General features: G+C 42.1%; 2 protein-coding genes across 2 annotated transcripts in view; one reads left to right on the top strand and one right to left on the bottom strand.

The window, feature by feature from the left end:
* The window catches only part of LOC144518667 (ADAMTS-like protein 2), a 32,292-nt gene extending 25,792 nt beyond the window's left edge, over positions 1-6,500 (top strand). Inside the window, exons 16-19 of the mRNA XM_078251499.1 lie at positions 1,037-1,207; positions 2,599-2,775; positions 2,910-3,054; positions 4,932-6,500. Of these exons, the coding sequence (XP_078107625.1) occupies positions 1,037-1,207; positions 2,599-2,775; positions 2,910-3,054; positions 4,932-5,059 (621 nt within the window). The 3' untranslated portion in view covers positions 5,060-6,500. The remainder of the gene's footprint in view (positions 1-1,036; positions 1,208-2,598; positions 2,776-2,909; positions 3,055-4,931) is intronic.
* Positions 6,501-12,376: 5,876 nt separating this feature from the next.
* On the bottom strand, positions 12,377-14,334 carry fam163b (family with sequence similarity 163 member B). Its single transcript, XM_078249824.1, has 2 exons — positions 14,233-14,334; positions 12,377-12,943 (listed from the first exon to the last, which is right to left on the bottom strand). The coding sequence occupies exons 1-2, from the start codon at positions 14,323-14,325 to the stop codon at positions 12,500-12,502; spliced, it is 537 nt and encodes a 178-aa protein (XP_078105950.1). The 5' UTR covers positions 14,326-14,334; the 3' UTR covers positions 12,377-12,499.
* Between the last annotated feature and the right edge of the window lie 250 nt (positions 14,335-14,584).

Here is a 14,584-nt window from a genome sequence, read left to right as displayed (position 1 = left end):
TTGTGTTGCACAGACAAATGTAGTTCCTGATGTTCCTTTCAAAGTCAAAGTCTGGAAACCTGCAGGTCTAATTTACAACCATGGAGTCCAACCAAGCACAAACATGGACAATGTGAAATTTTCTTTGCACAAAAATATTATTGCAACAGCTAATGTTGGGTCAGTAAAGTTTATATTATTATTTAGAAAATTACTGTGAGCACAATGTACCTTTGCATTTTTAATGTACTTCGCTTTACCACTTTATTATGTACAGATGTGCCAACATAACAGCCCTGCAGTAAATCACTATTTTATGGATTTATATTTGTTGTTAGTGTCGGTATGGGTGGGTTGTTACTCCTCCTCCTCTTGTAAAGTGTACATCAGTTTGATTTTAAAGCACTTGTATGTGTATTATAAGAAAGAAAAGATAAAAAAACTTTTTGTTGGATCTATCCATGCAGATCATTTAGTTTTTTTGATATCTGTCTCTGAGATTTCTGCCTCCACCCCTATTTAAAGGAGGTGAATGGAAATGCATTTGTCTTAACCACAAGATCCACTGATAATGTATAACAATACATATAAGAGTTATTCCAAATAAACTGAGGTTTTCTGGTTGTTTCAAGCTTTTGGTTTCACTTTAAAACCATATTGGCAGTTAGATGGACAAACGTTAGTTCAAGTGTCGGTCAAACGTTTGTAAAATATATAATACTTAGGACAAATGCTTCTGTAAAAAGTACTTATCTTGCCTACAGTAGTGTGTCGTACCACTCTGTATGAATATTAATACATGAGGTTTCATTGGAAGCTTCAACTACAGTAAATAATCATCTCTGGTAACATGAGTAGGCACCTGATTTTATCTGATGTAACGTGGCGGGATGTGACTTGTGTCATTTATGTCATTTCACGTCTCCTTTTTATTTAATACGATGTGAGACGACCAGGCATTGTTTCACTCTGAGCTTTGTGACAAAAGAGGCAGTGAAGAGAAAAGGAATGCATACTGTTGATCATGAATCACCCAGTTTCACCCTCTTTGTTGCAGTGCTCGGGGTCGTGCGGCCAGGGGAAGACGGTCCGTCACGTGTACTGTAAGGCTGCGGAGGGTCGCGTGGTTCCTGAGAACCAGTGCTCTACAGAGGACAAGCCGCTGGCCATCCATCCCTGTGGGGAGAGAGACTGTGCGCCACACTGGCTGAGTCAAGACTGGGAGAGGGTGAGGCCTTGTCACAGTGTCGGAATTAAGATTGAACTGTTTATTACTTTACCTGAACCACTCAGTCGATTGATTGTTTTGCTTGCTTACTTGCTTTTCTCTTTTTTGATATTATTGTGAATTGAAAATCTTTTGGGCTGTTTGTTTCACAAGTAAGCATTTTGAGGACGTCATAAAGTCTGAAATTAAATTGTCATGGACAGTTATTCTATGGTTACAGTTTTCACTTTCACATCAGCAAGGAAACACTTTGTTTTAAAGGTGCACTATGAGTTCCTTCATGGTTTCAGCATATTTTTTTTTTGTCTCAAATCGTAGGCATCTCTCCTTGATCCGCTAGCTGCCTGCCCCCTGAATACACTGTGAAAAGGCCCGGTCTAGGGAGACGACACAGGGATTGTAAACATCAAACAAACACTAGGGGCACAGGCTGTGCACCAAAATACAACAAACGACTCCAGCCAATCACCGACAAAATGGTTGAGGGAGGGGTTGGGGGTTAGTGACAGTTAGTCAGCTAGTCACAAGGGGGTAAGCGTCTCCTCACAACCCGAACCTCCTATGGCGCCATTTTGATGCTACCAAGCCATCACCTTCCATTAGCATTCCATTGACTGCCATTCATTTTGGCGTCTCTTTGACAGCGAATAACTTTACATCTGAAGCGTTTAAAGACTCTATTTGTCCATTGTTTATTTCTAAAGAAACGCGACAATGTATAAAAGGCTCCATTACCTTGTATCTCACGTTATGGCTTCGTAGCAGACGTTTTTGTAAAAATAGGCTAACGATTGTGTCATAACCACGCGACTTACTGTCGCACAGTAGAGAAATTACCGTACAGTACAGGAGAAGCTCGCAGGCAGTTTCGTCTCACATTAGCTGTTTAAGTTTAATTACTAATGTTAACTAGCATTGGAGTTAGCAATAATTAGCCTGTGTCCATGTTATCACCATATACCTACGCTCTCCGTCTCTGCAAGATTGGGAATGATTGAGATTTCTCTTGGCACAGCTACCAGAAGACTTCCAACTTTCAGACACGTTGCTCACGGCACATTTACGTCGTCTCTCTCAGTTGGAGGCTGCGCAGTAACGCTCAGCCATCACCGGAAAAGTGCTTCTAATGGCCTTCACTGGTCTCCGTCCAGAGCAACGGGATCTGTTGGTCCATTCTTATATACTGTCTATGGTTAGTCATGACAATTACGGAAACATGGGGGGAGGGGCAAGCTTGCTCTGTTTTGTTTGGAATTTACTTGGAACGTCAATAGAAGTGACGTCATGCAGGAACTCATAGTGCACCTTTAACTGCTTTATGAAGAAACTCTGAAATGTAGAAAGTCCCGTATCAGACATGGATACTAGTAACTTTCTGTTTTTGTCTGTAGTGTAACACAACCTGCGGTCGTGGCGTGAAGCGAAGGCTCGTCCTGTGTGTGGGCATCAGTGGAGGACAGTTCCAGACCTTCGATGATGAGGAGTGTGGAGGCAGCGAGAAGCCCGAGGAGGAAAACACCTGCTTTGAGAGGCCGTGCTTCAAATGGTACACCACCCCCTGGTCTGAGGTGAGGTCAGCACAGTACACTTCACCTCTGCTCTGCAGAGTGGGCGTCCCTGCACCAGTAAGACCACAAAGACAAATCCCCCTGATCTTCAGCCGTGTATAACAACTGTGTTTCTGGTCTTGTGTCGTCCTCAGTGCACTAAGACGTGTGGTGTGGGTGTGAGGATGAGGGACGTCAAGTGTTACCAGAGCAGGGAGCTGGTCCGAGGCTGTGACCCCCTTACCAAACCGGTGGCCAAACAGACCTGTACTCTGCAGCCCTGCCCCACTGAGCCGCCAGGTAACACTTCAGGGAATGCTGCTCTGCCTCCAGAAGCTTACCCACACTGTTCTTCATTTTAGAAAACAAGATCTACCTGTTCATCTAACAAAATCTGAAAAACAGATTGTTCTAGCCACAAGTTTCCGGCAAGCTTTCCCCGAAAGTAGCTCCCTCTGCAGTTAGCTACTGATAGGGCAGAAGAAAACAAAGAACAGTTGAAAAAGAATAGAAGAAACCATCTGTCATTGGTAAAATAAACTAGAAGCTTTGCATCACAGCTACACATTCTATGGACTGACAAATCACAGTTACTCCAATCTAACCACTGAGCAGAAAAAAAACACCAACTCAACATTTGGAGCCACATCGCACCGTTGTGCTTCAATAAGGATCGAGGGTCACTTATGCTTTTCTAGACTGGAAAACAAATTCAAAATACAAGTTCCAACTGTTGTCTCCCCTGTCATACAACACTGTAGGTTATTTCATTCTTCTTCTTTTGGGGCCAAAACTATTTCACATGTAAATAATACATTTGGTGTCTGAATTATAATGTTTTTATCCACTGTTAAATAGTTATTATTTAGGAAAAAGAAGAAAAACGGCAATATAACAGCTGATTCATAACATTCCAACGGTAGTGTACATTTTCTTTTGCTGGAGTCATTTTTCCCCAAATCTCCATCTATTTGCGAGTGCAAAGTTAGCACGACCCATAGTGAGAATGGCCACGAGTATGAGGGCCATTGCGTGAGCAGCACGTTAGCAGAGCAGCAGCAGCTTCACTTAGTTAAGAGCAGTTCAGTTACATAAAATGGAATTAAATAGACTTGAAGGATAGAAATATGCTTTGGGTTACTGAAACGCCACCTGTGTAGAAATGCCGCAAGACCCAGGTTGAATATTACTGGAATTTCTCTTTAAATGAACTTTGGCTTCTTTTGATAAAAAATGTTGGTATCAAAGATAGAGCCGGGCTCTTAGCCTGGTTGTGGGTTTAGATTTAGTTTATATCCATGACGTTCCACTTCCGGGATTGCTCCGCTGCCGCCAGAAATTCCGCGGGATTTCACTCTTTTCGGCTGAATGTTCGTTACCTTCCACTTTCTTTGTGTTGGAATTTTAAACTCCGGTGGATTTCTGATGACTATGGTTGACTGCTCCTCAGATCTCTGCAGGGTAAATCCAGACAGCTAGCTAGACTATCTGTCCAATCTGAGTTTTCTGTTGCACGACTAAAACAACTTTTGAACGTACACGTTCCACCAAAACAAGCTCCTTCCCGAGGCTATTTTGCAGAGGCACCGTGACTCCTTCTGGCGCTTAGCGCCGCCCAAGACGATTGTAATCGGTTTAAAGAAATGCCAATAAACCAGAGCACGTTTTTCTCCCATCCCGGAATGTTGTGTGGACTAGCCAGACCCTCCTTCGCAGCGCTGTGGAGGAAGGTCTGACAAAGCAAGACTAGTTTAGGTTTAACTAGGGCTGCACGATGTGAGGAAAATATCTTAATAATTGCGATTATTTCGACTGATATTTCAATAGCGATATAATTCACGATATAGGAGGGTATGATCATTTTTGTATTATTAATCTCATTCTCATTTTCATTGAAAAATACTAAAATAAGAAAAGGTAAATGATTATAGTGTGATTTTGGCGAGAATCTGTACCAAACAAAGATTTTTTCTTTAGTCTGTAGGATACCAATCTCTGCAGCACCACAATACCTAATTCAGAATGGTTTGACACATTGTTTGCCTTTAACAAATATTGCGCCCTCCCCCCCTGCTAATTGCGATTTCGATAACATTGCAATTAATTGTGCAACCCCTAGATTTAACTGTTTTTAAAATTGCTAACATGAACACTACCATGTGCGAACTGTGTCCCAGATGAGAGCTGCCAGGATCGTCCCTCCACCAACTGCCTGCTGGCGCTGAAGGTGAACCTGTGCAGCCATTGGTACTACAGCAAGGCCTGCTGCCACTCCTGCCGCGCCCTACGGCCCCCAACTTCCTAGTCCAGGACACCACCGCCTCTCCGCACCCCCGACTCAAACTGGCATGAGGAAACAAATGGGTACGTTTATGTACACGTGGTACTGCAGTTACTGTGAACAATGGGAGGAAGGTCCAGAGCTTCCTCCGATTACTTGGATTTACATGGGTTCATTTGTCAGTTGGATAGTTTAAATGATCTAAAATGAAAGCTTGATGTCAGACAAAAACATGTTGTCAATCCTGTTGATGCTGCATCAACTGCAATGTTCACACGTACAAAAAACATGTTTATCATAGTCTTTATTCACACAGAACGTGTGTCTGTTTTATTTGGAATAAATAGAGAATCAACTGGTCAAAAAGAGGAAGCTGTTTTTAATATTGAAGGGAACGTCTCGCCCAGCTTTATAGAAACAATAGTTTTTTCTGACCATCTCCAATTTTATGTCAAGATCTCAGTGTAACGTCATTAACTTACGGAAGAAAAAGTAAATGAAGGAAGGTGGGGGGGACGGACTTTATATTCGGGGAATAAATGGGCATGATGGGAATTTTTGCAGCCAAAGCTGGACCTATATTTACAAAATAGTTATTGAATTTGTTGGCAATCTCAGTGGGATCCTCTATGGTTTTTATTATTAATATTAAACTTATTTTGGGGCAATTGTTTCAATTATTTCATTAATGGTATTCCATGTGCTTCTAATACCGTTTTTATTTTAATTAACTGAAAGAACAAGTTAATGTTCCTCATCCTCACAATTCATATCATCATTATACTGTATCTCAACCAGAAAGCCAGTTTTATATCAGCTGTTGTTCTAGTAGAAAATCTTCCTCTAACAACACGTGGAGTCAGAAACAAAGTGGAGTCAACACTCAAACGGTCTCACAGACCTCCATCACCAGTTAGCAGCTCAATCTTGTTGTGTTCATTGCTGCGATGAAAATATCTATTAAATTATTTCTCAACGGAATATACTGCATGACTAGAATATTTAATACAGATACTGTTTATGGAATATTATTTAATTGTGTTTCAGTTTGGTGTCTGGCATGTAAAAAGTTTAGATTTCCATTCCACCCCCCCCCCCCCCGCCTGCCCGCTTGGCGCTGTGGCGGTACGCCTGCAGGATATTGAAGCATATTTATTAGTCATAGCACATTTTCATTTATCGTGACGCTCCTGATGCCAGCCGATGGTTATTCCTCGGGTCAACTGATGCCAGTTCTGGTCTGTGTGTGTGTGTGTGACAGAGGAGAGTTAATACAAACACAGAAGATTCCTGACACTTGAAGTATGGTTGAAATGTATTCAGACGTGTACATGTATGTGTCATTTTTAACTTTTGTGTACTGTGTTTTTATATAACTGATACCTCTTTGTACAAAACGAAAGTATGGACATTGTGTACTGTTGATAATAAACTAAAAACCTAATGGTACTGACTTGTATTTCAATTAAATAACAGTTCAAATGATCAGATTTGCCTCTTTGTCGTTTTTATGTGAATTTCATATATTTGTTCAGGGACCTAGCATGTTTCTCTCCAACAACAAATGTTTAACAAGAAAAAAAGAATAAAAACTTTCGTAACGTACTTAACTTATGTACATAACGTAAGTTACGTTACAGACATACTTATTTGAACCCAAACCATATATTTTTTTATCCAACCAAGTAGTTTTGTTTCAATCTACAATAATCATCGTGTTTAAAACTGACCGTTTCACAACGTGCGCCAGTTTGCTGGTATAAGGACAAATGAAACAAATGTAATCTGGGTGAAAATACATTTCTTGAGAATGCAGTTCTTCTAGGGCTGCCCATATACAGAGCATTCAGAATATACGCAGACCCATCCATCATTCTTACACGCAATAACCCATAATGGTGAGGCAAAAGCAGGATTTCAGAACTGTTTGCAAATGAATTAAAATTTGAAATATCACATTGATATAAGTATTCAGATTCTTTGCTATGACACTAAATTAAGCTCAGGTGCTTCCAATTTCTCTAGATCATCTTTGAGACGTTTCTACTCCTTAATCGGAGTCCACCTGTGGTCAATACAGTTGATTTGGAAAGGTACACACCTGTCAGGTGAAAAGCCTCCATGATCCAGGCCTTCATGATTCATTTGGAATAGGGGTGTCCCCAACTAAGAATTGTCATAGTCGAATCAGATCTGTCAAGTCTTGCCTATCGACGACTGGCAGGTTTCAGAACGTTGCAGACCAGCAGCGCGTTGCAAGGAGCTGCAACTTTACACTTGTCTCGTTGTTAGTCTTTGGTCTAAGCTGGACTTTACACGGCGCTGCGAAGATTCAACTGTGAAACTGGCAGTCGAATCAGACTCTTTCAATCCAAGCATCGAATGTTCGACTATTCAGGGTCACTCCTAGTTTGGAACAACCAGGAGTCCAACTAGAGCTGGTCGCCAGGACAAACGGCGCAATCAGGGAAGACACACCTGATTCTACTTCTTAACTCATCATTATCAATCCCCTTGGCAGGCTTCAGCTGCTTGATAATGAGCAGATCATTCAGGAGATGCCTAAAAGATGCAGGATCATTTAGCTCTCCAGGAGCAGGGTTGGGAGACAACTGCTCTATATGATGGCAGACAGTAGAGAAGTAGTCTATATCCACGAAGTTCCACTTTCAGGATTGTTCTCGTTCAGGCGGAAATTCCGCCGGATGTCACTCTGTTCGGATGTCTGTTTTCGGATGTCCCATTACCTTCTGCTCTCTTTGTGTTGGCATTTTAAACTCCGTTCGAATTATGAAGGCTTTGGTTAACTGCTCCTCAGATCTCTGCAGGGTAAATCCAGAGAGCTGGCTATAGGCTATCTGTCCAATCTGAGTTTTCTGTTGTACGACTAAAACAACCTTTGAACGTACACGTTCCACCAAAACAAGTTCCTTCCTGAGGCTATTTTGCAGCGGCACTGTGGCTCCGTCTGGCACTTAGCACCTCCCAAGACAATTGTGATTGGTTTAGAGAAATGCCAATAAACGAAAGCGCGTTTTTCTCCCATCCTGGATTGCTGTGTGGACTCCCCACAATGTCCTCCGCAGCGCTGTAGAGGAAGTTCTGGCAATGCGAGACTAGTAGAGAAGTGACAGGAAATGAACTGGGCACGTGGTGTCACCCCAGCTACCAGGACTCCCCTCCAATCACACTATTTCAACAAAAATTACATTTAAACATTTGCACTTGTTGCAGGTCTTAAAAATGCCTATGACTTGTATTCAAAATAACTTGTATCTTTATCAGTGCAGAGATTCAAACTGGCAACTGAAACGTGTTCTATCTGTAATTTTAGCTAAGGTGGTTGGAGGAATAAATGTAGTTTAGTTCAGGTTATTACACTGAAATTGAAAGTCGTTATGCTGTAAATTGCAGAGGTGCATCACAACTATGAATGAAGAAACACACAGTTGACTTAAAATTATTTTACAGTGATCTCCACTCTCTTCCCTTGGGCTTCTTTTGATGTAAACACGTTTGATTTAATGCCGGTCAAAAATGATTTTAAAAATAAGCAACAGAACTCTCTCTGCTCTGCTTTTCTGTATCAATATTCTCCCAGAAGGCATTACACAGATACCAAACAGTTTTGCATCCTTTTATTTAACACTGTAAATGAAATCCCTTACAGAACAGCTGCAGTTGATGCACGTTTTGACAGCAGCTGGCGCCCCCTGCTGGTCAGCATCAAACCTCATCATCTACTGAACTGCAGGATTTAATAGAAACACATCAACTAATGAAGCAGAGAGGAAACAAATGCAACCGTTTCAGTCTTATCCCAAGAAAAAAATGTCCGGAAACACTCACTGAATAATGAAAGTGGTTCTGCACTCATTCTTCCCCAGGAACTTACAAATACAAAGTGTAGAACGTGCAGCATCGTCGCCCAAAACACCCTGAATGGATTCATGTCTGAGGCTTTATCGATCGACAGGCTGGATATTTCTTTGGCAGAGAGAGTTGACTACCAGGATGTCCATCCTCTGTGGCTACACGCAAACTTTAACCTCAAAAACCCTCTTCTCTTCTGTGTTTCATTTAGCCTTGGCTGAAAAACAATTGAGAACCTCTGCTTTAGGCACGCTAACTGCTGCAACTATCCTAACCGCCAACACACATCCATTCATCCTAACCGAGGTGTTTTAGGGCTCTGCAGGTCCTCCACTCTCTATCAGTGTTAGACGATCACAATGTGTTAACACACACTCCATTAAAAACACGGAAGGACTAAATCACACATGACAGAAAAAAAACCACTCATTTTCTGAGAGAGAATAAACAGAGTACTACTACAGTACTATCATTAAGAAATGTGCAGTTTTTTTCTTAAATGCTGGATACCTTATGGTGCAGAATCCCGGCCTACAGCACAGCATCTACTTGATGTCTTTATTAGGAAATAAATATCTTTCAGAAATCACAGCCATTGGAATTTTGAATGCTTCAGAAAAGCCCTTTTAAAATGTGATTTGTTTTCTGCACCGAGACGCTCCGCAGACAAACAGGAATTCACACACTGAAACACTCACATACCGACAGGACACCAGCACCAGCACCACCTCTGTGTCTGAATTGGAGCAAAAAAACAACATCGCTTTGCTGACAAATCTACACAAGTGAACACAAACATGGGTCAAACTGAAGCTACTGACATCTGCAATGTTTTAGCTTTTTTTATTTTTTTATTTTTTTAACCAAGGATACATTTCTATCTACAAAATCCCAGTTTTTGGTCTTGGATAATATCAATGCAATCCTTGATGATAAAAGAATAATCTTTACCTTGCCTTGCTCAAGAGCTGAATTTATAATTTCAAAATATTAATTTTTATAGATATTGTCAAGCAGTTCATACAAAAAAATTTAGGTGATTTATTGAGTAATTTCAAGATCAAGAATATATATTTTAAATTCAACTAATCAAAAATGGAATTCATGATAGAAATAACATTTTGCCTGAGTAAAAATCAAATTTCTAATGGTATGGATTCTCAAAAACGACATAACATTATAACCAGAATTCTTGATACTGAAGAATGGATTTTTGATGTGAAAAATGCAATTAAAATTCTGATTTAATGAGTCAATATAGTACAGAGGGCGAAAAGGGAATGCGCAAGCACAAAATGCTTAGTGCACTCAAACTGATAATTGAAAAATAGTTGAAATGGCTCGCTATATTCTCTGCATCTAAGCAGCTCACACAGGTGTTTCAGTTTGGCTGATTCGACCCTGACTCATTCTGTAATCAGGCAGAATAAGTGAAGAGACCTGTGCAGCTTCAGCCTGAACAGATAATAAACTGTAAAATGTCACTGTGAAAGAAATAAAGGTGAAATGTAACACTGTACAGTTGCTACACAAACACACACAAATGAAACATTTTGTCCGTGTCAACATCCACTTGTATATTTTTCACTGCATGAATGAAATCAAAGTTAAGTGGTGTTAAAGGTACACTGTAAAAGTACACATATACACTGTATGTTCAGTACTGGAGCAGAGTACTAGTCTGTTGGAGACCTGGTTGTGCACAAATGATGGATTTCTATAAACACAGAAAACTGACTGTAGTCAGTGACAGTCTGAGTCAATGTGAACAGTCTTCAAATAAATTGGTCTCCAAACGGAAGCTACTGACTCAGGAAACAGATTTCAGCTCGACAGTATTTCTTCTCCAAAACCCTCTTGATTTGGAGCTTTCAAGATAAGTGTTATTTAGTATTTTTCGTGCTAACAAATCCCATGATAAGACCAAAACCAACAATGTGTCTCGATACTTTATGATTTCCTGTCTGCGTCTCCCAGCTCCAAAGCCATTGGTTCCTACTGAAGACATACGTAAAGACAAATGTAGTTTCATTTTTTTTAAGTCTCAGTCAGCTGTCACTGTAGTTTTTGTATGGGACGGTGTATGTGGGATTAAGGGCTTACTCATACTTGGCCCAGTTACCTTGAACGATGCCCGGGTCCCTTGGCTTCCTCTTTCGAGCGGGCCAGGGCACTATTTAGCGACCACACTAGTCAAAGAACTGGACTTTGGGTCAAAAACATGTTCGGGCACAATTTAACTGGGCCAAGTGTCAGTACACTCTAATTGAAAATAAACTAAAGTGTGTGTAGGAACATGAAGGAACAGGACACCCTGTGCAACAGTGTGGCCAATTGATGGGTTTTTAACAACAATGAAGCTCTATGACACAGGGGAAGAAGATAGGCTACATCATGCTTTAATACACAAACAATACTTGTTAGTAGATACACTCACTGTTGATTTTGGTCTGCACATGGGATTTGACAATCTGTGTTTTTGGACCAAAGAGTTCTGGGGACTCCCTGAGAGAAAATGCATAGCAGAGCTCCCCCGAGAACTACATACCTTCACAGGCTTTTTTTCTGTTTGCATTCACAAAGTCAACAGAAACGCATAATAAGACCAGACTCATGGACCCCCAGAAGTGCGCCGGGATTTGAGGCATGTTCGACATAGTGGCCAAACAGTGGAATTACAAAGCCAGGGGTTGCCCTCTGCCCCAAAAAGACTTTTTCCCACAGACATACATGGCGAAAGAGATGTCTGTTAATAAGTAGATAGGGTTTTTGAGCATCACAACCACTGGGAAATTACTTTTTTTTATCCATTCGGTCCAATAAAGTTGGAAAGTCTAGAAGAGTCGCACGATTAAATCAATATTCCCCATTCAAATTAGCGAAGAGCTAAACCAGGAGTAGCCGTCTTGGTCAGCGGAAGTCTCCGCTTCATGCGCCATGCACCACTGAGATACTTACTGTAGGAATTAAGGGGGCCTGCCTCAAACGCTGTATGCAGTTCTCTTTATACATCCACGACTTATTCTTTAGAAGAGATTTTAGAGTAAGCTAGGCAGCTAACTAGCCATTAGCCTCATTTAGAAAACCTCCTGTTTGCACTGGACTTTTACCTCCACTTCTGTGTCTTGTGTGGTGCATTCAAACTAAATCTGTGTTTAATTTACTGACAAAAGCTCAAATTGTGTCTTTATACTTTGATACACATATTGTTTAGCTACTTAACTAGCTAATTAACAAACAAGCTACTTTTCTAAACATCAAAATCCGACATATTGGTTACAAAATGATCAGTTTTAAGTCAAACTTGACAAAAGTGAGTCTGTTCAAGTCTGTCAGAAACAAATGTTAAACTACGTTCACAAATGCATTCAGCTGTTACAGTAGCAGTGGCTCCAGAGCTGTAGACCTCCAATATGGCTGCCAGGAGATGTATTGCATCATCCAAAAGCCCTCAGTGTTGTAGTACATTAGTGCAGCACACTATTAATGCTGCACAACACAAAGTCATTTCGTGTATTTTGCAGACAGCACAGAGTCAGTGCAACTTTCCTCTAGGCCAGCAGGACGGCACGACCTTCCCCCTGCCTGCTCCTAGACGTCGGTGCTGACACTGTGGTTGACCACCTCCCTCATGGTAACGGAACGGATGAGGTTGAGCTTCTGGTAGAAGCTGGCCAGATCTATGGGCAGCTCTAGGTCCTGCTGCTGCACAGTCCTGTAGCTGATTCTGCGCCCGCCGTTGCACAGCCTCTCCGGGTGCTGCAGGTAGAAGGGCAGCGAGCAGCGGGCGCAGGACGGGCAGAAGGTGTGTGAGCGCTGGCACCTGCGCGGTGGCGGTGTTGGGCAGCAGCTGGCAGGCCCGTTGGCCTCAGTGAGGAAGGTGGGGGTGTAGTTCTCCTGTTCGTTGCCGTAGTGCTCCGGCGTCGGAGGTGTAGGGGGAGCGGACAGAGCCAGCGGCCAGGAAGGCGACATGGTGGCGAACTCCGGTTCCTCCTCTTCCCCCTTCTCAGACTCCTCCCTCTTACAGCAGTAATACTGGAGCAGTGAAAAACAGGAGGAGAGAGTACGGTCAGAGTCAAAAGTTAGTCTCGCATTACCAGACCTACCTCCACAGCGGAGCGGAGGAGGGTCTGGCTAGTCCACACAATATTGCGGGATGGGTTGCGGTATGGGAGAAAAACTTGCTCTGGTTTATTGCCATTTCTTTAAACCAATCACAATCGTCTTGGGCAGCGCTAAGCACTGGACGGAGCCACGGTGCCTCTGCAAAATAGCCTCGGGAAGGAACTTATTTTGGTGGAACGTGTACGTCCAACACAGCACGTGTACGTGCAACAAAAAACTCAGATTGGACAGATAGTCTAGCTAGCTGTCTGGATTTACCCTGCAGAGATCTGAGGAGCAGTTAACCATAGTCATCATCAATCGGCCGGAGTTTAGAATGCCAACACAAAGAACGCGGAAGGTGACGGACATCCGGCTGAAAATTAGGGACATCTGGTAGAATTTCCAGCGGCATCTGGACAAAGCCGGAAATGAAACATCGTCGATATAGACTATGATAACATTGACAAACATCATGCAGAACAATATGAAGCCTTGCTACTAATTGAAATGACGAATATCTGGATCTAAACATTAACCAGCTGGACTGACTAGTTTTCCGTGGATTTCCTTTAAATGAATGTGCAGAAGTTCCTGTTCTCCAGAGGATGAATCCTACTTCGTGGTTCACACATTCATGTTCCCCTCAGGATGAATTGTAACAACTTTGGTGATCCTCTGACTTTTGATCTAGCGCCATCCCCATGTCAAAACTTGAATGTGTCCAATACTTAGTTTTAAAGGTACTTGATCATAAACCAGACATTCCCATCGGCCTCAGCGGTAGGCTACTTTGTGTTTAGTGCTAATCAGCAAATGTGAAAATGCTCATGCTTCACTAGAATGGTGAACCAGCTTCATGATACCAGCTTGTGACAGCCACTGCCCTTCCCTACCAATCTGTCGTTTGTCTACTTGTTTTTCTAGATAACTGGTTTCAGGGGCTCATTAGAGCCACACCTGGCTGTTCTGAGACTCTCTCCATGTACTTGTTGCGTATTTAATTAATCTCAGTTTGTTTGAAATCACTTTACTTTTGAAAACAGTGTGTGGGAAAACTCCCACGTTGTCGTGGCCTTACGAGCCAGATTGTGACAAGCTAAACAAGCCCATGTTAGCATTTAGCTCAAAGCACCACTGTGCCTATCGTTGTAGACTCTTAGAATGTCTTTTAGAAAATCATTTATTGTACTTTTTCAGTTAAACATTAAATGTCATACCTGCAACCTACATAAACACAGTACAGCGACGATGGTCAGTAAGATGACTGTAGCCAGAATTCCTCCTGCGATGACCACTGTCCCGGCTGACATTCGAAATCCTCTCCATCAACAGCCTGCAGGGAGGAGGAGGAGGAGGAGGAGGAGGAGGAGGAGGGTGGGATGAGGAAAGAGACAAAGAGGAGGGAGAGAGGCACAGTTTAGTAATGAGAGAAATGGAGGAAAGAGGAAAAGATGGAAAGAAGCTAATGAGAAGAGGAGGAAGAGATAAGGGATATGGGAGGTCGAGGACAATGGATGAGGAGAAAGACGGGTTGGGGGAGAGAGAGAGTATAGTGACAGAGATGAGAGA

This window comes from Sander vitreus, chromosome 5 (assembly GCF_031162955.1).
Source record: "Sander vitreus isolate 19-12246 chromosome 5, sanVit1, whole genome shotgun sequence".
In the NCBI taxonomy this organism is placed as follows: domain Eukaryota; kingdom Metazoa; phylum Chordata; class Actinopteri; order Perciformes; family Percidae; genus Sander; species Sander vitreus.
Note: the sequence above shows the minus strand (reverse complement) of the source record. Positions and strands in the feature narration are given on the sequence as shown.

Coding starts and splice junctions, on each gene's coding strand:
- fam163b (XM_078249824.1), bottom strand. CDS start 14,325: ATGTCAGCCGGGACAGTGGTCATCGCAGGAGGAATTCTGGCTACAGTC. Junction 12,944..14,232: donor TGTGTTTATGTAGGTTGCAG/GTATGACATTTA, acceptor TCACTGCTCCAG/TATTACTGCTGTAAGAGGGA.